Source organism: Mauremys reevesii, linkage group 27 (assembly GCF_016161935.1).
Source record: "Mauremys reevesii isolate NIE-2019 linkage group 27, ASM1616193v1, whole genome shotgun sequence".
NCBI classification, from domain to species: Eukaryota; Metazoa; Chordata; order Testudines; family Geoemydidae; genus Mauremys; species Mauremys reevesii.
The window spans coordinates 9,363,091-9,388,030 of NC_052649.1; the positions used below are offsets into that span (position 1 = coordinate 9,363,091).

Here is a 24,940-nt window from a genome sequence, read left to right on the forward strand (position 1 = left end):
ACTATGTGATGTGACTCTCCCTCTTTTCAGAGGCTGCTCTTGCAGGACTCCCAGCCCTTCCTGACCTGAAGCATGAGAGGGAGGGAACTTGCACCTAGTCTCCAGCTTAAGGCACTGCCCTTGGGCTGACCTAAAGCTGGTAATTTTTTTTTTTTTTAAATGGCAAACAGAATGAGGAGGAAAGAGAAAATGATCTGGTGAACATAAAGTTCTAATGCATCCAGAACCAGAAAATACACCTTAGGGCAGAGGGGCAAGTTGCAGCTTCAATTAATCCCTATGGTAACATAAAAAAAAAAAGTAAGTAATCCTCAACTGGGTTCTCAAAATAATTGAGCTTTTCACTCAAAGCTTAACTCAGATGCAGATTACTATGCAAAATTTGTACATGGTACTGCTTAGAAACAGCTTCCAGAGACCTTGTCACCTGTACAGCAGCTTTTCACAGAGGGAGGAGGACAGCGTCACACGTATTGTGCCTACTGACAATAATCTAGCAGGAACTATTACATTACCTCCTGGAAAGGACAACTCTTGTGTCCAGATCAGAGGAACAATTTCACAGTGGCAGCTGTGAGAGGGGCTCGGCCTTTCCCTCTCATCTAGCAGGCAACATTTACCCCCCTCTCCCCACAGCTATAATCTTTTGAGAGGTAGATAAAAAATCCAATGTGGACTCCAGAGATAAGAGGAATGTCAGCCTGAAGGTGAGGCTGTGCTGAGCAGCCGTGACAGTTATGAAATACTGTCACACAAGCTTGAAAAAGGAACCAAAAAAAAAGGAAAAACAACAATATAAGCAGATTGAGGCAAATGCTCCCAGCACTCATCCTACTCGCAGTAAGTCCTAGCTAGACTACATCTGCCCGTGTTTAACACTTGATAACACATCTGCTTCTCATTCTGATGGAACCTACATACAATTGTGTCTCCAGCTCTGAAATTCCAATTTATAATTATAAAATCTCTTCCAGCTGGCCTCCTCCTCCACCTCCCCCCATCGCCAGGAGATTAGATTTAGAAATATTTCCATATGGGTCTTAGTGCCAAGGCTGAATGGCTGAGTCACACCCAGAGAGCTGCACAATTAAGGAAAATACTTGCCAGTCACATTTATTTGCTTTGAATATTCTAACATTTACAAATATACTTTATACAAATATTCTAGACCAGCCTACTGCAGGTCATTGTATCAAACAATTCTTTGAACTGTACTATAAACAATTTTTTAAAAATATAACTATGAAAACAGTTTCTCTGCTCTGAAAGTACAATATTATTTATGAAGGTGGATTCCTTGGCAACAGGCAAAAGCAATATGTTCTTTCTACTTGTGACCTCTCATTTTGCAGGCATGAAGTATTAGGATCAAAGAGTTTTTTAGGGCTTTATAGGTAGCAGGGATGTGACAATACATCTTGTTCACAACTACATCAGGATGCTATAAATACTCTCATATAGAACTAAAATTATCACAAAGCAATCACTAATAGAGGTTAAGGACTGATTTACTTTAACTTGTTAGTGACTGTTGGTTAAGTTGGCTTCTTTTTTTAGGCTCTTTCTTGCAGATAAGTTTTTAGGATAGAAAAATTGTGTTAAGTGCCAACTAACAACAAAAGAGCTGTTTGTACTATTTTCTAAACAGCTTTTTCCATGGTCCAGAAAAAAATGAGTTGATGTACCATTGATCCCAAAACTATTATATTTCAATGTGTTGGCATAAGCACTATACAGTGGGTATTTATGTAAGCAAAAATCAGGGAGATAAATGGCACTTGCACTGCTGAGTTAATTCAAGCCCCAAGCTCCATATAACTCTTGTAAATAGTTATGTTTCCAAAACATCCTGGAGTAAATAGTCAGGACCTGGCTGGGGTGGTAAATAATGCATCAGTGTTTCTCTTTGGAGGTCGGGCTTTAAATCCCTGATAGGTGACAAATGTGTTTGATTCACTACATACATTTTATAGGGCTACTTTGAGCAAGAAGTTTTACAGTCTTGAAACAGTAGCAGTTATGCAACTTTTATAGGGCAAAGGCAGAATTAAATATTTTTGTGCTGATTGAAGTAAAACTTTGGATAATTTGTCTTGAAACAACATTGCTTATTAATGACAAATGGTGTACAAGATATTCTAAAAATACCTGGTCCTTAAGTGCCTGCACTGATAAGGATTTCTGAGCAATGGGAACAGAAGAGCAGCAGCACCATCATGACTGGGAGACAAGGTAGGTATCAAACTCCTGACACTCATAGCATGCAACGCTGTCTAAAACCCACTCTCGGGTCACCACGGCAGTACACTTCTGTTGGATTGCTGCAAAACAAAATATGAATGATAAAATCATATCTGCAGGTCAGGGTGAGATTCAGATTGTGAGCTATTCTATTTCAGCATTATTTTCATTAACAGTGTTCAAAATATCATTTCAAATCAGTTACATGGTGGCTACTACTCTACACGTCCTGACGTTGCATAAAATGCAGCTGTTTCATGGCCACTTGACAAATCGCCAGTATCTACACAGGAACTCTTTAAACCGCCATACAAGAGAGACTACTAAAGGTAAGAGCTGAGCAGTCTTTGATAAGCATCACTTAAGGATTTCCAAATCACAGACTCTCAGTTTCTCCCCGCACACACACATTCAGCGTGTGGGGCATGTTTCTAGACATGTGAGGACACTCTCATAGGGGAGGATGGCACAAAAGGGTGTTTGTGGCATTAAAAGGCTCCCAGGTTACATCCATTTTTCAGTTTAGGTGAGGTAGGGAGAAAAAGAAACGAAGGGACCCTCTTGTCCCAACCACTGCCCAGAAGGCTGAATGTCAAGGGGGCTGTGTCTTTTTTAAATAAGTGGGGTGGATGGCCAGACACAAATGAGGTTTTTATATTTTATTTTGGGGTTGGGGTACTGGTGCTTGAATAGTTGGAAAAGGAAGATTGTTGGCCGCTTACTGCTGGGTATTCTCTCTCTCTGCTGAGGTTTTCTGCTAGATCTCACTGGTCTCTACAATGCAAAGCCTCTCCTAAACTCTGTACATTTTAGAAAAGTAGCCCTGCTGCCAGGGATAGATTTCAGTTAAACCTGACTCTGGAGACATGCAGGATACATGGGCTGGCAGTTTATTTTAGTGCATATTTACATTCACATTTCATCACAACCTTCCTACTACACATCAGGCTAGGAGACTGCCTGGCAAACCACCTCTCAGGACTTTGTTTACTCTCAAGATAGGTAAGGGAAAAATTTGAATGACCAACTGTGTCTGTTTTGAAATGTAGGAATGTGCTCCCAATTCCAAACATAACAGGACTTTATTCTGCTTCCTTTATAGAACCCTACTACTATTTTATTACTCAAACCAGTGGAACCATAAGCACTCACCATGTGCACCACAAAGCAATTCATAGCTCCATATAATCTTACCTCTGTACCCTGAGTTTTCGAGCCAAGCATCAGGCTGTACAACTATTACAGCAGTAGAGTTCTAGGATTTCAAGATAAGAAACAAGATAAAAATAGCTACCGTTATTGGTATTACATAAAATCAACCCTTCCCATCTGTCTGCAGATAGCAATAACTAGGTATTTCTTTGCTTCACCGCATAGCTCCAGTGAAGGAGTCAAGAGGAGGAAAAATAAAAAGTGTATTAAGTTTTGTAAGAATATTCTACAAGAGTTTCTGTTCAGGGAGACTTGGTGACTATAAGTTAATGCACGAGAGCCTTTTTGCTCCTGAAAGCTGAAGCCGGAGGTGAGCCCCTATGACAGTGGTCCCCAACCTTTTTGGTCTGGCGCCCGCCAGACAAAGGACCATGGCAGCAGTGGAGCACCCGTCGAAATGCTGCCGAAATTCGGGGGCGACGCCTCTTGATGATGCCGCTTGTCAGCAGCGAGCGGCGTCATCCAGAGGCGTCGCCGCCAAAATGCTGCAGAAATTCGGAGGCATTTCGGTGGATGCTCCACCGCCAGCCAGGACGCGGGCACACTTAGATGCCCCCGCGGGAACCTCTGCCCTATGAGATGAGTTAAGTGGCCAGTACACAGTGCTCTGTGAACCTCAACACAGCAAGACCAGCACGTATCTTGGCACTACTGGCACTGTGCTCAGGGGAGGCCAAGCTTGAGAGAGAAGGGCTGCTACAGATCAATCTCTGGTTCACCCACAGAAGTGTGAATGGCACCTACCTCTATCTATATCTGGATACATCAGTCTTTTACAAGCACCAAAAATCACTAAGTATTTAGGGAGGGGAAAAAATCAATAGGACAGTTTACCTTACACCATCATCACTGAATACTTACAGCTTTGTGTGTGAACAGATGAGGCTGCTTCACCACTGAGGCGCCACAAAGCTCCGCCATCCATTCTAGATCACCTGATTAAGTCACACAAAAGTAGCACATTACAATTATGACTGCGCTGCCCTGGGGACCAGCATGTCAGAGGTCCAGCCCTGGTTCTCCATACCTTGCTAGTGTGGTTGTTACAAGTGAAATAATTTTATCCCCTTTATTTGTGGCATAAGCAGAGAACAAGGAGCCCTGCTCTTACTAGTCTGTGCAGGCCAATTATTACTATAGTCCTATCCTAGGTTCTTCAGTAGGGAGAACCACCATGGGAGCCTCGGGGTCCCAGGGAGACAACAGACAGCCCCTGGAAAAAAATGCTGCCAGTCAGTTCATCTTAACTTAAAGAGCCAAAGCATGAAATTACAACTGGAATCAAAAGTTACAGATCTGTGATAATTTTTCATTAACACAAACTAGCCAGAGTGTTTAATTCCCATTAATTTGCTGAACTCTTGATGAAAAAACATAACAAAATCTCCTAAGCAGAGGAGCCTGTAATTGCTCATCACAGCACTAGGAGTGAGCACTGCACACGCTGTGGTAATTACTGTAAATGTCAAGAGATGTGGGGATAATTCATCCAGTCAGAAATAAATGTGATATTGGACAAATCAGAGTTTGCTGCAGAGAAGAGAATGAAGAGCAAAGATGGGAAGATATGTGCTTTTACTACTGAAAAGTTAAGCTACAAGTTTTGCTGCTTAATTGTCTTCATAAGAGACACCACATACCTGCAGCTTTAAACTAATGAGAAAGCTGCAATTGTTTTCATCTACTTATCCTATGTGCATAATTGCAGGCTTTAATATGTGTTTTACTTTTCACAACTGCTCTTTTGTAAGATTAGGACGAGATAAAGTTACACTGTGGCTGTCTCAGTTGTTGAGATAATGGGTAGGAGCTGTGTGTGAGGGTAGAAAAGTACTCAAATAACTTCAAATGTTCAACAGTGAGTACATAAACTTTTTCCAGAGAGAGTGGTGCTTACATATCTGCGTGCTTTTTTTTTTTTAAATGTGAAAAGAAAATTTCAAACATTGAATGGAAGGATTATGTCTAAAAATATTTGACGTGGCCAAGGCAGACACTGGTGGGAATGCATTTAGGGCTGCCAATATTCTAATGGCAGAAAACTGAACACCCTTGCTCCGCCCCTTCTCTGAGGCCTCACCCCTGCTCACGCCATCACTCCTCCTTCAGTTGCTCACTTGCTCATTTTCACGGGGCTGGGGAAGGGGGTTGGAGTGTGTGTGTGTGTGGGGGGGGGGAATCAGGGCTGGGACAGGGGTGCGGGAGGGGGTGAGGGCTCCAGGCAGCACTTACCTCAGGCTACTCCCCAGGAAGCAGCCAGCATGTCCCTCCGGCTCCTAGGCATGGGGTGGGGGGGGTCTCTCCACAGGCACTCTCCCTGCAGCTCCCACTGGCTGCAGTTCCTGGCCAACCAGTGCTGCAGAGCCGGTGCTTGGGGCGGGGGTAGTACACGGAGGCCCTATGACCGTCCCTATGCCCAGGAGCTGGAGGGACATGCCAGCTGCTTCCTGGAAGCCACCCAGAGCCGGGTAGAGTGTCTGCCAGCCCCATACCAATTGGACTTTTAACGGCCTGGTCAGCGGTGCTGACTGGAGTCGCCAGGGTACCTTTTCAACTGGGTGTTTCTGTCGAAAACTGGACACCTAGCAACCCTAGAGACATTATGCAAAAATCTTTGGACAATCAGGGAGCAGAGCCAGAAATGCCTAATTTCATGATTAAGTAGATTCTTCTAAGAATTGCCTACTGAGTAATAAGAAGAATGAACAGTCTTCTACAGACACTTGGGCAGATGAGGCCGGGAGAGACAAGATTCTCTCTCTCTGATTGGGCTGTTCACACAGGCCTGACTTTTCCATCCTCACCTCAGGTTGGGTAGTACCTGACCTCACAAGTAGTGTATTTCAGTGGAGCTACGTGCAGTGTAAAGTACAGCTCAGTTTGAGGGTGACAGAATCTAGCCCTTTGATATTTCTGACAGTTTAGAGGACTGAGACTTGCCACATTCAGTAAAAGAAATTTAAATGCCAGATTTGTCAAGACTCTTTTTTAATTTTTTTAAATAAAGTACTTCTGCTCTAACCCCTTCACTGCACTGCACTCTAGTTATTACTGGTCTTGAGTGCTTTAATTTGTTACTTATGGTAAGAGTATTCATTGGAATAGGTGGGCATTACAGAACTTGGAAATCTTACTTTCCATAATCCTAAACTGTGCAGTATTTTCCTCAAGGCTCTAGTTCTTTCCTTTTTATTCAATTTACCTATAGGGATTTCTGTAGGGCTCATCACCTTACATTAAAAACACCATCACATTAGTAACATCATGGTATGAATTTCTGTGCTGTAAGGAGAGCTTGGGGCCATCACTGTATTTGTTAGGGCCTCTAGTCACCTGCAAGTGCTTTGGGGACAGACTTCCAAGACGAAAAGTGTTTTATAAAGCCAAATCTTATTCTATTTTGTGCCATCCCTATGCCACCAACACAGAGATGGAATTCTCCTGAGATCGGTGTATCATGGCATGATGAGCTTTCCCCCAAAAAGAATTGCATCCAAACTTTTTTTTTTTTTTTAATATAAAGTCAAGCAGTCTCTTGTGAGCTAAGGAGATAAAACTGGAAAAAAATACCTAGTGTATGTTTCATTGTGCTATACTGTAAATTGCAGTTTAAATAGCCCTAAAAGGTGGGTCTCCATGAAAGGGCCAGCAAAGGCAACAATTCTGGAGAATTTGCAATGGCCACTGCAGATATTTTCTGTGGATTCTAGAAATGATAGTACATTCCCTTAATCCAGAACCCCTCACCTGTGCGCATATCGGTGAAAGGTCCATAGCAACAGATCTCAAAGTCTTTGAAGAGCTGAAAAACAAGGCACATGTGAACAAAGGGTAGTGGTTCCAGGGCAAAAGGGACATTCAATGAAATGTTTGTTTTATTAGAGTGATGTATCAGGTCCCCTCTATGGTTGGGATTCTCAAGCTATGCTCTGTGAAGCAGCTGTGGTGCAGTAAACTCTTCCTGGTAGTCCACAAATTAATGCTTTGACAACCAAGCAGGGGACGGTTGTGGAACTGGAAGAGGAATCTCTTTCTCATGAAGTTGTCTGAAGAATGAAAGCACTGGAGACCCCTGCACAACAGTATACAGGTATCCTCTGGGAAATGTTAGTTCCTGCGACTTTGGTACATGACTTATGCTAATATATACACAAGATCACAGTGTATATTTTGGAAAATACACCCCTCACTTATCTTATTAGTTATGCTTGCAGCTTGAACATCAATGGATTTCCTCACTGCTAGCTGGTTAATTTAAAACTGATATTCTATGTTGAATTGCTCATGGATAGTAGAAATTGATCATGCCTACAATACATTTTTTGGGATCTGCTAGAATTATTTCAACAATTGTTTCAGAAACAAATTCCCATTCACGCAGCGTTGTGTCAACCACCCTCACTTCAGTGGCCCATAGGCAAGGTATACAGTTTCTTCTTTCCTATGGAAAGGGTTTATTAGGTCAAGGAGAGAGCCATTCTGCAATTCATGCTTGTTCCATAACCCACTTGCTTAATCATTCAATTAAAATCTGCAACACTTATGATAACTGCTTAAAGATCTTTGAAATTCCAATGACCATTCAAAATTGGGAGAGAAGAGTTGCCAGACCACGCCCAGCCCTGGCAGTGCTGTTGTCCTCAGAAAGTCAGAGCAAACACACCCAAGAGTGTGCACTAGATTTAGAAGTAGCTTAGTGTGAACATCACATTGGATCCTGACATTTTATGGGCACCACACAGAGAAAACACATCACAGAATACTGATCATAAATCAACAAGCACAGCTGCAACCAGACATTCTTGTGTTGTGAGCCCAGCAGATATCACAAGGCAGGCAGGAATGCACCAAATCATTACACTTCCAACTACCAAACCTAGGTGCTACAGAAGTGGTGTTAACAACAGAATGTGGCACAATTATCTCTAAGTCAGCACTGAAATAAAACTCCAGCATGATGTTAGGGGAACTGTGCTTCCAGAGATGCCATCTTCTGAAGGAGGTATAAAACCCCTTCTGGACATATTAAAATAGCACCCTTCATGAGCGTAGGGCTATCCTGCCTAATTTCCAAAGCAAGTAATTACACTATCTAAATTTCCTATGCATTTTCAATGGATGCAGTATCCTACAGCATTCCAGATGTAGCTGAGGAGGTGCTAATCTTTATCTACACTCATAGGGCTTTGTTCACTAATATTGGTAAAATATGGGACTTTGAAAACTTGGGATGAAAGCTACCATAGACTTGAAAAGTATTATTTTAGCTCCTATAGGAGCAAAAAGAAAAAAATCAATTATATTGCTGGCAAAGACTGAAGAGCACACTCTTTCTACAGTACATGCATATTACATCTTGCTTTTAATTTATTTTTATTTTTCTCCTTCTACTGCTGCTTCCCAGAAGTGCCAGCCCAGAGAACTATACAAGACACTGCTGCTCCACAAAGCAACCCATATGCTATAAAAAAGGATAAAACTGGAGTTTCTTTAGGTTTAATACTCGAGTTTGGCAATTGTGTTAAAAAAAGGAAAGGAACACTGTATGAAGTCTTGTATCTTGTTAACGGTTATTCTTGTATTTACAGTTTCTTAATGAATATTACCAAACATGCTAACCAGAGAACAGGGTGAGAAATGTCTCCAAGTAAGTGCATTGCACATACATGTATAACTAAGGGGGGGAAGATCAGGGATGAATTGCCTCTCTCTCCTTTGCAGTAGGATTCAATTTGAGAGAGAACCTCTGGCTTCTCATTCTCCAGCCCAGTGGAGACAACAGTCTGTTTCCAGCGGATGGCTCTGGCATCCTTCTAATGGCAGTCACACAGAGCATTATTAATGCCATTCTATGGGAACACAACACATTTCCCCAGCAAACTGGAGGGGTTGGTACCACAATGGCAAATGTTAATGGGAAGGAGCTTGAGGAAAAACCCATGTGGTTCCAGGATAAGGGCTGGGCTTTCCCCAAACGTAGATGATTGGGGTCTCATCTGACAGCATAAACAATGTGGTGTGAAACAGCAACAAATTATGCCTGCAACATTTTAAGGTCATGGACTATTTGCACAGGACCTTGAAGATAATGAACACCCAGATTTGATAAATGAGAGAAAAAAATTCAAATTTTCTGCATTTTTTGTTAACAGCTGAAGTGCAGTTTGAACACAGCCCTAAACCCAAGAATAAACAATATTTATCATTTTGAGATTTGGTTTTGTACAAACCCATTTCTTTCCTACTGCAGTGGCAAGACAGCATGACATTTAGTATTTTACAGTTCCATCACTCTGCAAACTGTTTTCTGTAGAAGTTTAGTCAAAAGGTACCTACACAGAGAATATAAATAACTATCTTAAAAAAAATCCTACGCTTAAATCGTGGGAAGAGTGTTTCATGTACAGAGAGAAAGTTTCAGAGGTTAAACAGCAGGTGATCAATGGAAACATTGCCTGTTTCTTTTAGCTGAGAATTAGTGTAGATTGGTTATACCTATCCCTTCCCCCAGGCCTCTGTTTCCCAGAGCCCGGAGGATCACCTACACATATTTTTAGTTAAAATTCACCCTGCCTGCAAAAATCATGTCTTGTATCTCACTCATTCTATTTTCTGTAGAAGGATTATAGGATCTCCCTTCAGAACCTATCAACACTGATCCTTAATCAGGCAGAGGGATTGCAAATAGTTTCCTAGGGAGCTGTCTCTATAGCAGAGCACCTCCTTTGAGCCAGCCCACACCATAAAAGATGTAATTCACTTACAGTATGCGTGTTGCATGACTGGCAAGCTCTAGGAGCAGCACTGCAGAGACAGAGCCAACTACACCGTTTATGTACAGTTCTGTACCTTTGATTTCATGGGAGGATAAAAGACAATTTTAAAATATTTCAGCTATTCAGCTGGCATCATAAACAACAGTTTATGCAGAATGGGATTCTTCTGACAGCTATGAATGGTTTCTTATGCTGATGTGCCTGTACCTTTCCAGCCTGGGATCGTCTAGCTCTCTTGGGGCCTTGGTGGTTTCTCCCATTGATCACGTCTCCTCTCACTTCAAAGTTGTACTGGAAGATAATGTAAAGAATCAGAAGTCAGAGACAGAAAAGGCCGGCATGGTGAGCCCATGATAAAAGATAAAAGAGCAGTTGTATGGGACTCAATTAATGCAAATCACCTTGAGTTTATGAAAACTAGAACCAGTCAAACTAACCTGATATCTTTGGGTTTTTTTTTTTTGTTTGTTTGGTTTTTTTTTTTAGGAGATTATAAATCTGAGAGCTGGAAACGGCTCAGATTTCAGAAACTGGAAACCTTACAACAAACACACGCAGATGACTGACTAAAAAGCATTGTCCTTTATCAGTTAGGACATTCAAGCATTCAAGATAATTTTCTTCTGAGTTATCAGTGACTCGGTAACCAGTAATGCTATTTTTGACATAGAATGCCATTCCCCCTCCCCCTTTCCCTCATTCAGTCCTTCCTAAATAGGTTATAGCCATTGATTTTAACATTCCAATTAAGAGACTTGCCCCACCAAGGTTTCAGTAATACCAATTAGACTGAATTTATGCTAAAAACACCGAGCAATTCCAATTCCTCTTGTTTGCTACCCAGGCTCCTAGCAATGGTAGAGAAGAAATTATCCAATTGCCTATACATCAGAAGTTAGAAATTGTAGAAAAATTGATAAGGAAGCAAAAGGACAGAAGGAGAAATTTATGGCCAGCAGAGTTAAGGAAAATTAGAAAGAATTTTTAAAATATATTAAGAACAAAAAGAATGCTACCAATGGTATTGGACCATTACTAGATGGAAATAGTAGAATCATCATTGATAATGCAGAAAAAGGAGAGTTCAATAAATATTTCCGTTCCGTATTTGGAGAAAAAACAGATGATATAGTCTCACCATATGGTGATAACACTCTTTCCATTCCACTAACATCCTCCAAAGATACCATACAGAAACTTTAAATATTTTTAAATCAGCAGGTCCAGATTACTTGCAACCAAGAATTTTAAAAGAGCTGACTGAGGAGCTTGCTGGAACATTAATGTTAATTTTCAGTAAGTCTTGGAACACTGGGTAAGTTCCAGAAAACTAGAAGACAGCTAAACGAGATGACCTTGGTCATTATAGGCAGGTCAGCCTGACAGCAATCCCAGGCAAGATAAAAGAACAGTTGTATGGGACTCAATTAATAAAGAATGAAAACAGGGTAATGTAATTAATGCAAATCACCTTGAGTTTATGGAAACTAGAACCAGTCAAACTAACCTGATATCTTTGGGGTTTTTTTTAGGAGATTATAAATCTGGTTGATGAAGGTAATAGTGTTGATGTAATATACTTAGATTTCTACAATGTGTTTGACTTGGTACCACATAACATGATGATTAAAAAGCTAGAATGAAATTAAACTAACATGGCACACATTAAATAGATTAAAAATTGTAGCAGATAATTACCTCCACCCTGCATTTGCCAACATCAACAGTCATATTTTATCTTTGGAACTGTTGCTAGACAAAAGGTCAAGAAAATATCACAGGGGAGGCTCTTTGTTCAGCAGCACGGAATACCTACATTCTGCAGAACTTGGTACGGCCTAGAAGCCTCACTCCGGTCCTATGCCAAATTCTCCTCTGTCTCAAACACCCCCAACTAATTTTCAGTTTCAAATATTTAATTCCTGGTTCTGTCTCAGACATGATTAATATGCTTTATCGCCATAGTGTCTGGATGCTAGTGCAATGGACATATTATGCATTTCACTCTTAAGACATCAGACCCACCTCATCAAGTATCCTTCCTTCCTTAAAAGACTGAACAATCCCTAAACAAAAAGAACAGAGAAGAACAGATCACATTAAATCAGGCAGGATGCTCTAATCAGCGCCACCAGTCTAATTATGAAGAGAAAGTATTTCTTTGGGAGAAATCGCTTACAGTTATTTGAATGAAGCACTAGATACTTAAAAAAAAAGTGAGTGTTATCGTTAAATATCTAAATATTCAGATGGTACTCTGAAAAATACCAGATGCTAAAATATGAAATATAAAGGAGGTGGTATTAGGAAACTGGGGAGGACAGGACACATAGCTGCTCCAAAGAGTATTATACTTACATTCATAGCTAACTACCCATTTTCTTCCCGCAATGCCCAGAAAGTACTTCAGTGTCCGCTCACACACTAGCTCCATATCTGCAGATTGAGTAGAAATATACTGGGATCACTCTCAGTTTTGCCATCTAAATAACGTAAAGCAACTTTGAAAGTTGATTCATATTTAAAGTGATAGGCCACCAGAAAAACACATACTACCCAATGACACGGTTGACGAAGGTACTTTCAAGGGGGTTCAAACTACCAATGTCCTAATGCTGCTCCCTCCTGGGTCTCCTCAAAGGGAGGAATCTAGTATAGTAGTCCGTGGAGAGTCTCTGATTGTACACCCCCACCCTCCAGCCCAGGTTTCCTATTGAATTGAGCTCAGAGATGTTCGAAAGGCAAAATACAAGACTCTGAATTTGTATGCAAGTGAAATATTCAAACCCTCCCAATTTTCCCCTTGTGGCTTCCTCACCAGCTTTCATTAGGAGAGGAGAAAAATAGTATGTTGAGGATCTAATGGATTAAAAATGATAAAGACTTTTTTCCCTTTCTACATCATTTTTTTAAACTGGTAAGAAGAATCTTGAAAGAATTTTGAAATGTTCCTATGAAGCAAACTAAGGACAGAGTAGGCTATTTTATTATAAATAACGAAATCCTGTAACACAGCAGATCAACTAGCAGCAGTAGCTCATAAAATACTTTACAGTTTAATTTTTCAAGTTTTTTGTTTAACATTTACTGATAAAATAGATCTAGTAAGGAGCTTAAAACTAACCTATGCCAAGTCATTTTAAATTTTGAGGAACAAATGTGAAAGGAGAGGTCTGATGCCTTCTTGAAAACCAATCAAATAATCTTATGCTAATCAGTTAAGAGTTTGATTTGCATTTGTAAAATCTGAAGCTGTTCTGTGTACTAAAGTTTATATAAAGTTTATTCAAGTCTTTAAGAGAGATGAGTGAGCTCTACTAAAGAACAAAAAGCAATTTAAGTGCTGTAATTAAAAAAAAGTCAAGTCTTTTACTTTCTGAAGTTAATGTGATCTTGCAACACTGTTACTTTGTTCCAATGGAAGTATGGCCTCCATTGATTTTCTCAGCTACTATTAGAAAGCCAAATAAAATTCAGTTTTGGTCTGTTTTTGATTACAACAGACTATTTTGACTTTTGAGAAAGAATTTAAGTGAGCTTTTTAAAAACACAAACAAAGGATGCTGTAAGAAGGAAATGTCTGGCTCTCCCTTTGGTTGGTTGTGAATTATCTAAAGTCAATGTGCTGCTGACACCTTCTTAAATGTACAGGCATGACATGACATCAATTGCTCATCATAATGATATATCAATTTCAAATTCTAATTGTAACCATGTCAATGCCACCATATAACAAGCAACCAAAATAGAAACTTCTCATCTGGACTCCATTTAATGGAATAAAAGACAGATGGGTCAAGTTTTAGTTTAGACTTGGGATCACACAAACTCTGATACAGAATAAAAGAGCAGTGAACTGTAAATCCCACATCCTAATCAAACATCTTCAGACCATCATGCTGAATGATCGTCAATGTGCTCTTTGTTTAGCCTGGAGTTAGTGTTTTATGTGGCATTAAAATATCTGGTTTGTTCACAGAGCTTCCAACACACCTGTTTTCATTATGACATGGGTTGTTCCTTCAGTAATTTGATTAGATAAAGTGCTCTGGGTTTTCCTGGCAAACTTCTGCACCAGTAACTGAAAGCAAATAAATATTGAATTAGAAAGTATTGATTTAATTGGAACATTAGACATCTCTGCCTTTGAATAGGAGTTTCCACATTACAAGATTAGCTTTCTAATACGGCTGAGAATTAAATATAGGTCAATGGAAGTTGTAAATACAACAAACAGTGGAGAGGTACTTTGAAACAAATGGAGAAATGAAGTTAAACTGTTACTTCAAAAATGATGTTCATTTTGCTTTTAATAACAGAAAGTATTTGACTGGCTTACATAAACTCAAGTAAAGCAATACCCTGCTATACAATAATTCAGATCAATCAGTAATTTATGAACCAAGTGAAATGGAAACATGTGCTGCAGTTATCTGAGGCATTAAGCCCATATTCAACTTCTGATGGCAACAAAACATTCAAAACCCAGATGATGTGAAAGCTCAGTGATATAACCATCCGTTTCAACCGACTTACAGAGAAGGGTTTTAACCAGCACGTTCATTGTTGTAGAAATCTAGAGTTTTCCAGTTACCTATTAACTAAATAAAATTAATAGCCGTATATGCAAATCTGTTACTCCTCCAGCATCATAACTGGTAACTATTGATTGGTAAATAACTTTCTTTATTAGAAGCCACTATTTATCAATGAACACCACCAAAATTAGTATTTTTATATTGTATAAATATTGTAATTTAAGTTATTTCTCTCATGCTGCTTCATCGAGTAGTCTACATGACCCAGGGAAAGCCTTTTATAAGTTTAGCTCATTTCAACAAATCCAAATAGCACCAAAAGTTTCTCCCTCGCTAGTTAAAGCTAGGATATACTTAGCCATTAGTGATGTAATCCACAGCTTAAAAGATAGCTGTTGCCAGTGCAGCTAATAAATCCTTTGCTTTATTAGACCAAACTGGATTCTCTGCAATTACCAATACAATAGATCCAATGTCTGGGTAGCAGCTGCATGATAACTGACTAAATATACTGAAACATTTTAAGCAAGCGGTTTGCCTCAGATATACTAGTTGAACGCACTTTGTGTGACTGCAAGGAAAGCTTTGGCCATCAGATCTTTGAGTATCGAGTGCAAATTATGGGGAGGCTGCAGCTTACTGAGTCTCTTGTGAATACACCTTCCAAGACATTTAAACTCAGGAGGGAGATACTGTAGGCATAGCATGCCAAGTCATAACATCACCAATTTTGGGGCAGAGGTTGCACAGACAACTGAGATATGATTTTATGCTAGTGATGACTGGTTCGGAAAGTCAGTCCAATTGCTTACACTACAGTTGGAGAAGCACTGCTCTATGTAAGGTGGTTTTAAGTATATACCACAATATGAGCCTCTAAAACTTGCAAGGAGTCTACTCAAATGTATAAAAACTAAATAAATTATGTTCTTTGAGGTGAGAGTTTCCCCTTGCTTTGGAACAGCGAGCCTTCTTTTTGCCTGCTTATGTGGACGGCTTTCCAATCCATTTAGAAGCTCTGAACCGTACTTAATTGCATCATTACATTCAAACCCCCATATTTATCAGTACTAGCAAACAAGGCAGTATCTAATTTCAAATACTCTGGTATTATTAATGGGTAATTCATGTCAAATTAAGTTGTGTTGCATATAGGATCTCTTTAGGGAGAGGTTAAAATTTTATTTAGGATCACAGGCATCATGGTATGTGTATATTAACAGGGGATTGACAAAGATAGCGAAATACACTTACAAGCTCACTCTGGTTCAGACCTGATGCCACAATTGACATTTGTCTTCTACAAGTCACAACTGGGCTTTTGGCATTTTCTTTTACAACTCCAGTGTGCAGAGCAGATGCAGAGGAAAATGCCCTTCTCTCCTGCTTACATCCCTGATTACTCTTCCCATTAACAACATTCCACGATACAGCTACACTATTCGTTGATTCTGCAGTTTGACAGTGGGTAAGTCTTTCAGAAAATTTCAAGGGAGAGCTGTTTGGAGTCCTCCTCTCATTCCCACACGGAACAGCTGCACTGTTTATCTTTGTTCCAAATTCCTGCTCAGCTGCATTTTCTGAAGGAAAGAGGAATCAGTCACTGAAACAGTCCCAGTCTTTAATTAAGGTTTCTCATTGCAGTCATGTTGGAGGATGTTGCTCCATCTTTTAAATTTATAGGCTACAGTCATTTTCTCCGCTTAATTATTCACTATTTCACCTTTACCTCATTCATTATTTAAAATCACCAGGAATCATAATTTTTCCTGATCTAAAGCTAAGGTGCTCAAACACCTGTGAAACCTTTCAGGATACAATTAGCATTTCCTGGAAAAACTATACATTTGGGACTAAAACATTACAATTCATTATTATATCAGAGTATTATCCCCTCCCAAACTGCACCTTTTGATAGCATGGGATCCCACAAGGAATTATCAATGTTTCAATAGATTAAAAGTCTCTTGATTCACAAGAAAACACTATATAGTTAATTTAAACGCATGTTCTTTACGATTTCTCTCATTACAGATATATAAACCAGGCCAATGACTGGGGTATAAGTAGAAGCCAAAATGCATGTGTTGGGTTTGATCAGTCCCGTGTGTTACCTGGTTCAATTCTATACTGATTACATTGTTTCACTGCCTCTTGTTCCAACAGCACTGCCACATCAACCCGCTGAAATGTTCCCTCCTGGGAGTGAGTTTTGGCTTTCCAAAGGCTCGGGCACCAGTGGCCTTGCTCCAGAGCTTCTTTTTTTAATAGATGGGATTTAGGATGGGAAAGGTGTAAAGCAGGCGAGCTAGAACTAAAAAAAAAAGATAAACAATTTATCATCTCCTTAGCTATCAGAAACATTGGATAGCAACAGTGGTATTACGTGTTGGGGAATGATTAGCAACAGAACTGGTATGAAGACACAAAAGCAGTACTGTTGAATTTAAATTGACTAAAATATTTTAAAAACTGCATGTCGACATGTCAAACTGTCATGTAAATGTTCTCAAACTAACCCCAAAAGATAAATGCTAATAGCTTGCTGCTTAACAACATACCAGCTGTGTTTCACCACACTATCCAGCCTTGTGAAACAAACTTAATTTTGGTCTCTCCTCCATGCATCTACGTTCCAGAAATTTTGCTAGAACCTGGGTCTCCCTTAAAAAGAACAGAAATCTTTGCTGATTTCACAGGACCAATTTATTAGGGCCGTCGATTAATTGCAGTTAACTCACAAGATTAACTCAAAAAAATTAATTGTGATTAATTTTTAAAAAATTGTTAAAAAAATTAACAGTGCGATTAATCATGATTAAACAATAGAATACCAATTGAAATTTATTAAATATTTTGGGATTTTTTTCTACATTTTCAAATATATTGATTTCTATTACAACACAGAATACAAAGTGTATAGTGCTCACTTTGTATTATTTTTTATTACAAATATTTGCGCTGTAAAAATGATAAACAAAAATAGTATTTTTCAATTTTCCTCATACAAGTACTGTAGTGCAATCTCTATTGTGAAAGTGCAACTTAGAAATGTAGATTTTTGTTGTTGTTACATAACTGCATTCAAAAATAAAACAATGTAAAACTTTAGAGCCTATAAGTCCACTCAGTCCTACTTCAGGCAACCGCTCAGACAAACAAGTTTGTTTACATTTACAGGAGATACTGCTGCCTGCTTCTTATTTACAATGTTACCTGATGCATTAATTAAATTTGTGACTGAACTCCTTGGGGGAGAAATGTATGTCTCCTGTTCTGCCGCATTCCGCCATATTTCATGATATAGCAGTCTCGGATGATGACCCAGCACGTTTGTTTTAAGAACACTTTTACAGCAGATTTGACAAAATGCAAAGAAGGTACCAATGTGAGATTTCTAAAAATAGCTACAGCACTCGACCCAAGGTTTAAGAATCCAAAAGTGAATTTGAAGTGCCTTCCAAAATCTGAGAGGGAGGAAGTGTGGAGGATGCTTTCAGAAGTCTTAAAAGAGCAACACTCAAATGCAGAAACTACAGAACCCAAACCACCAAAAAAGAAAATCAACCTTCTGCTGGTGGCATCTGACTCAGATGATGAAAATGAACATGCGTCGGTCCGCTCTGCTTTGGACTGTTATCGAGCAGAACCTGTCATCAGCATGGATGCATGTCCTCTGGAATGGTAGTTGCAGCATGAAGGGACATATGAATCATTAGCACATCTGGCATGTAAATATCTTGCAACGCCGGCTACAACAGTGCAACGTGAACACCTGTTCTCACTTTCAGGTGACATTGTAAACAAGAAGCAGGCAGCATTATCTCCTGCAAATTGTAACCAAACTTGTTTATCTGAGCGATTGGTTGAAGTAGGACTGAGTGGACTTCTAGGCTCTCAAGTTTTACACTGTTGTATTTTTGAGTGACTTTTTTGCACATAATTCTACATTTCTAAGTTTAACTTTCATGATAAAGAGATTGCACTACAGTACTTGTAGTAAGTGAACTGAAAAATACTATTTATGTTGTTTTTTTACAGTGCAAATATTTGTAATAAAAACAAATATAAAGTGAGCACTGTACACTTTGTATTCTGTGATGTAATTGAAATCAATATATTTGAAAATGTAGAAAACATCAAAAAATATTTAAATAAGTGGTATTCTATTGTTTAATAGCATGATTAATCTTTTTAATTGCGCGATTAATCATGGTTAATGTTTTTAATTGCTTGACAGCCCAATTTATCTTTCCTCCTCTACCTCATCCAACCAATACCTCAAGTTCCTATTTAATATCCCAGCTGTCTTTGACTGACACATGCAATGTTTGCTTACATTTAGGAAACACACAATCAACCACCGAACAGTAATTAAACAAGGGCGACTGAATAAATAAATATTTCAAACTATCTTCCTGCATTGAGTTACATAGAAGAGGTTTGTCTTCTCTATGCTTATATCTTATAGACAGAATATTTGCTAGTAATTTTAGTTTTAACATTTTAATTTTGGGCACACAGCATAGAAATTAGTGCTGGAAAAGACCTACTAACCATCTCCAAAGCCCAATGAAGACTTGCTCTCTACAATTTGTTTTCTAGTATTTTGTACAGTCCAAATTTAAAGGATATAGTTGATGGGGCTTTGTTATTCCAGTCTAACAAATCTCACTGCTGGGACAAGTTTCCATGATATTTAGCCTGAAGTTTTCCCCTTTGCTCAATTTGGTTCTGTTACTTGTAATTAAGTTTCCTCAGATCAACCTTAACTATTCTTCTTCTTCCTTGACGTTTACGCCCTTCAATTATTTGTGCAGCGTTTACCTGTCTTCATTTTAAAAATGGAAGCCAACCTCTTCCTTTTCTATTAACCAAAGGCACTGGCCATAAATAACTTCAGGGCACAACACAGTATGGATCATTTGTAAACTAATCACTCTTCTGTGGAATAGTTCATCTCTAGTTAAATCCCATCTCTATTGAAGTCGGTTATTGACTTAAGAGGGGACAGGATTTTATCCCTATTGCTTGAACGGATAGCTTGGAGGGCCTTGAAAAGAAACTTCCAGGTCCCACTGATCTCTACACAGCCAACACAAGAACAGCCCCTACACTTCTCTATCCCAAATGAGGGAAAAACAAGTCTGCTCTAAACTCAGGTTTCCTGTATGCATGCGTGAAAAGGGTTAATCCTGCACCACTGAAAGAGTTTGCATATCTGTTATTAAGCAGAGATGACAGAACAAGCTACATGAAATCTAAATAAATAAAAAAAACAGATTATTTTGACTAGAGATGGAATCGCCAATCAAGGAAATACTAACAAAATGCAGTTCTTCTTCTTCTTCAAGGGGCTAATTGTTCATAGAAGACCATAAATGACAAACAAAAAGCATTTACCCTTCTTTTTCTAGCTCTTTATTCTTTGTGTTGGAATGATCACTTGGCATTACATGGAACCCATCAGCTGAAAGTCCCTTTGAACTGCTGATTTTGTGATTTTCAAGATTTACTTCTGAAATTAATGCTGTTCCTTCAAAAGAAAAACAATATTTACAAAAATCCAAGAGAAATAAAAACACTAGTGTTTTCAACCTTGTTCTTAAGGTAGGAATTCAATTATTTCTCCAAAGCAGCAACCTTAAGACAAATCAGATTTGTTTTAAAAGAGAAAGAATTCCTGATAAAAAAATAAATGCAAAATATCAAGTAAAGCAACAAGTATATGAAACTGTTATCACCAGGAGAATGACTGAAAAAGAACAATTCTCTCGGCTAAGGACATAAAGATACGTACGAACAATACATGGTTTGAGTGAACTATAGTGCCAGTGGCACATTTACTGTCAATAATGGTGAAGTGAGATTAGTTTTTATGTAATTTTCAGTATTCTGCAGAATTATAATGCAGCATTAACCATGAAAAAAAGGAGCCATATTAATTTCTGACCCCTGCAAAAGAAAAAAAAAAGTTACATCTTACAGACTCTAAAATCCCAATGTCCTCAAATCAAAATGTGTATAAAATACTACCCCAGTTGAAACATAGCAAACTTCATATATTCAATCATTTACAAAAACAAGGTGTCAACTGATGTATTAGGTGGAACTAATGATGAAATAGGGAAAAGTAGAAACATTAAGGCAGAATTCTGCTAATTTTATACACTTTTTATTTATAAAGCCTCGAAAACACATGAACGTATCTCTGTTCACCAGTAAGTATTTTAGAAAGGCAAATACTTAATGGCTGGGAGATGCTTGTAATTTTTAACAAACCATCAATAATTGTAATCAGTTTTTAAGCTTTTATGAGAAAGCCTGAAATCCATATTCTAGCATGACAATGTAAACAAAGTTTATATTAAATTGTTTTAAGTCACTTTGTAGCCTGAAGGAAACTAATCATTGATTTCCCGACTTAATCCTCAAACACAGTATTTATAGTTATCTTATGATTTAGGCTTATTGGATCTAGAAATGTCACACACACTCATTCAAAAGTTAGCTCCATCAGGAATAATGTATCTCTCCTACCGAATTAGGCCCACCAGTGTCAACACACTTTTCAGTTTCTCTACCTGTCAGCAGTCTGGACCTGTCCTGCATCACCTCCTACAGCCAACCAATACTGAAATCCACTCCATTCTGTTTTGCCAAAGGACAGACCTTCAGTGACAGAAGCTGGAAACCTGTTGGGAATTTAGTAGCTTTCACAGCCCCCATCCATCCAAGGGACAGAAGACACACAGACTGGAATGAATGCCCACAAAACAAGCAGCATGGATCGGTATTGCTAAGCCATGAGGCCTACCCAATTTATTTTTGAAAATATCTTAAGCAAGAATAATTGTATGAGAGTCAGGAACAGATAAGTATGTGTTTTGTAGCCTATATATTTTACCGTGTAAATCATATAAATACAAAAAAGCCACTACTATTGTCCTGTGCATTTCACTGAATAATTGAGTTTAAGCAAAACTATATTAAGATTAAGCCAGCTCGACCCAACACCTCAGCTTCTGGGGGGAAAAATAATCATGAGATTCTCAGCGAGTTGTTTGGAATAAAGGTTAAAAATAATTTTCATTGATGTTCTGTTACCTCTAGCTGGTCTCATCTGTCCCACTGTGAGTGTCCCTTCCACTCTGGAATTAGGCGGTTCACTGGCTGGGGGTGGAAATTCAAAGCCCTGGCTTCCATGCTCTTCCAGCACAGCCTCAAGCACGGCCATTTCCTGTTGAAGTTTTTTTAAGTTGTTTTGCATGGCATCCTTCTGCTGCAATAGAAGAAACTACATTGTGCTACCAGGAATCAGCTCAGTAAAAAATAATTTCTATTCAAATGCTTATGAATGGAACCACAGCAGAACAACTCTGATCCAAAATACTGAATCTAATTCATTTACATACTGGGTGCTTGGGAAATTACAGTGAGTTTTTATTGTAAAAACAAACCATGTCATGGCAGAAGAAAAAAATATATTCACTTTGCAATTGTAAAACATTTTGGAATAGATTCCAAGTTATCACAGCCTCGCAGTAGGAGCAAATACAGGCATTGGCTTCTACAGAATGATTTACACAATTCAAATAATAGATTACTACTTTTTCCTTCCAGTCATCTTAACCTGTTGAATGCCCTAAGACAACACGTCTAACAAAGTGGCCCTTGCATGCCCATTGAATTGGTCCTAAAATTGCACATGCTATTTATTCAGCAGTGGAAAAGGTCCCTATTACATGAATTCCAAGCATACTGAGCCTAGTACGTGAAGGGTTAATAGGCCACTTTATTTAGAAAGTGGTAGTACAGAGCCTCTAATTAAAATTTATGTTTGCTCTCTACTATGACTCAGAAACCCAACAGCTGTTTTCAAATAGGAAAAAATTGCATCCCTTCCCTTCTTAATGCTGTCTCGGATCCTTGAGAACTGCTGTCCTCTCTACTAAAAATATGACATTTACCTCTTACACCACACAGAATACATGTTTCAAAAGGATGCTTTTATAAACAAACAGTTTTCCAAGCTTGACAAAGGTGGTTTCTATAACAGTGGCTATTACATTGCCAGTTCCACCACTGCCACCACGTGGAACTTTCTGGTTATTGCATCACTGACCAAGCCAGAAATGAGAAGAACAACTCTTTCATCAATAAGTCCAGCCCAAAGCTCTTAGGGCTTGTCTACACTGGGCTTTTCAGGGCATGTCTACACTAAAAAATTCAGTCGACATGACTTACTTCGGCATACAGCCGCTGCAGTAATTACATTGCTTGTGCGTGTCTACTCTTGGCTCCTTGTGTTGGCGGTGCACATCCTCACCGGGAGAGCTTGTATCGATTATACTGTCAGTGTGGGGCACTGTGGGACGGCTTCTGAAAGCCAGTAACAGTTGATGAAAGAAAAGCAGTGTCTACACCAACAATGCACTGACCTAATTACATCGACTCTATGCCTCCATAGAGGTGGAGTTATTAAGTCGGCGTAGCTGGGTAGTTACATCACGGGAGTGAAATTTTAGTGGAGACACATAGTTAGCTTGATGAAAACTGCCTTGTGTCAATCTAACTCTATGGTGTAGACCAAGTCTCAGTCACCAATGAAGTAGCACCACTGCAAACCCACAGCATAGTTGTGCTACACCAGTACGAACCATGACTTGCAATAGTGCAGCACACACTGGTTTGAACATGGAAGGGTCACCCACACAACAGAAAGGTGAAATTTATTCTTCCTTGGATTCTCTGTTGAGACAGCCAACAGGGTGTGACAGGAGGCCAAGGGGGAGTTCTGTGGGGAGACCTGTCCACTAGAAACTGGACTGAGGTCAACCAGCCAGTACATATGACCCAAGGCACCCTTCCAACGTAGTCTGGTCTGGAATCAGTGACCAAGAAGGCAAATACTTTTTGCTTCTAATTAATCACCATAGCAATCCAGTACCTCTTTCCCCACAGACAACTGGAATCAGATAATACAGTTAACCAGGGTTATAATTTTAAAAGTCTTTTTACCATAAATCCAATATCAATTCCTACCAATGCAAACCTTTGGTGTAGGAAGCACAAGTTTCCAGCACTAATCGAATGCAGAAAGGAAGTTACAGACACAACCCACAATTAAGCATCAAAATCTTAATGCTATATGGTGAATAACCTGTAGTAGGAATGTGTTGCTAATGCATAAGGCAAAATCTGTCAAATATCAGCATTAAAGCAGCTCTGCAGTTCTGGATAGCTTAGTACCTGAAACTAACAGCACCTTTTCTGTAGGCCTGTGGCATCCAGTGATGACAGCTCCATAATTTTCACATAAAAAAAAAAGGTAATATAATTGGAGATATACCAATCTCCTAGAACTGGAAGGGACCTTGAAAGGTCATTGAGTCCAGCCCCCTGCCTTCACTAGCAGGACCAATTTTTGCCCCAGATCCCTAAGTGGCCCCCTTGAGGATTGAACTCACAACCCTGGGTTTAGTAGGCCACCGTATCCAACCATATCTGGAAAGTGCATTAAGCAGTTAGAGAGCTCAGTGCATGAACTTTCATACCTGCGTGGTAAGGATCTCACATTGGGAGGACAGCCCAGAAGAATCTCCTGGGTGACTGGCTTCACTGTCATATCCGGATGCTTCACCTTGAAAAACAGACACTATGATTCATATATTAAAAAGTACTGTTAACAACAACGTCTCTCACTCACCACGGGGCCCATCGCTGCATGTTCACAATGAAGAGATTAAGGGTGATGTTTTCAAAAGCACCTAAATTACTTAGGAGCAAAAGTCCCATATTCAGAAGTGACGTAGGTTCCTAAGGGAGTGATCTTCTAAAGCATCAAAGTAACAAGAGCACAAGTCCCTTCCAATGGGACTGGTGCTCTTAAGTCCCTTGGGCACTTCTGAAAAATATTTATTTCTATTACTGTAGCACGTGGGAGTCCTAGTTATGCCCATCCTGAGTCTCACTTAATATCAATGGAACTTAAGAGCTTTTGAAAATTTTACCTTAGGTCGGTATCCTAAGAATAGCTTATGCAAGCATCTTTAGAAAAAAAAAAAAAAGTATAATTATCCTGTGAATTTAAAGCTTCTCTTAGCGTAGTAAGTAATGTAGAGCTGAACAGCAAAAGATATCAATTTCCATTTCAATGGATATTTTTTTGGG

General features: G+C 39.2%; 1 protein-coding gene across 3 annotated transcripts in view; it reads right to left on the reverse strand.

The window, feature by feature from the left end:
• Nucleotides 1-1,087: 1,087 nt before the first annotated feature.
• Nucleotides 1,088-24,940, reverse strand: part of BRCA1 (BRCA1 DNA repair associated) — a 46,330-nt gene continuing 22,477 nt past the window's right edge. For all 3 annotated transcript variants that reach the window (XM_039516362.1, XM_039516363.1, XM_039516364.1), the window contains 13 exons: nucleotides 24,325-24,410; nucleotides 21,875-22,049; nucleotides 20,171-20,303; nucleotides 16,882-17,081; nucleotides 16,022-16,347; nucleotides 14,223-14,310; nucleotides 12,588-12,665; nucleotides 12,255-12,295; nucleotides 10,437-10,520; nucleotides 7,201-7,255; nucleotides 4,315-4,388; nucleotides 3,436-3,496; nucleotides 1,088-2,321 (listed from right to left, as the gene is read on the reverse strand). In XM_039516362.1, coding sequence (XP_039372296.1) covers nucleotides 2,215-2,321; nucleotides 3,436-3,496; nucleotides 4,315-4,388; nucleotides 7,201-7,255; nucleotides 10,437-10,520; nucleotides 12,255-12,295; nucleotides 12,588-12,665; nucleotides 14,223-14,310; nucleotides 16,022-16,347; nucleotides 16,882-17,081; nucleotides 20,171-20,303; nucleotides 21,875-22,049; nucleotides 24,325-24,410 — 1,508 coding nt within the window. In that variant the 3' untranslated portion in view covers nucleotides 1,088-2,214. The remainder of the gene's footprint in view (nucleotides 2,322-3,435; nucleotides 3,497-4,314; nucleotides 4,389-7,200; nucleotides 7,256-10,436; nucleotides 10,521-12,254; nucleotides 12,296-12,587; nucleotides 12,666-14,222; nucleotides 14,311-16,021; nucleotides 16,348-16,881; nucleotides 17,082-20,170; nucleotides 20,304-21,874; nucleotides 22,050-24,324; nucleotides 24,411-24,940) is intronic.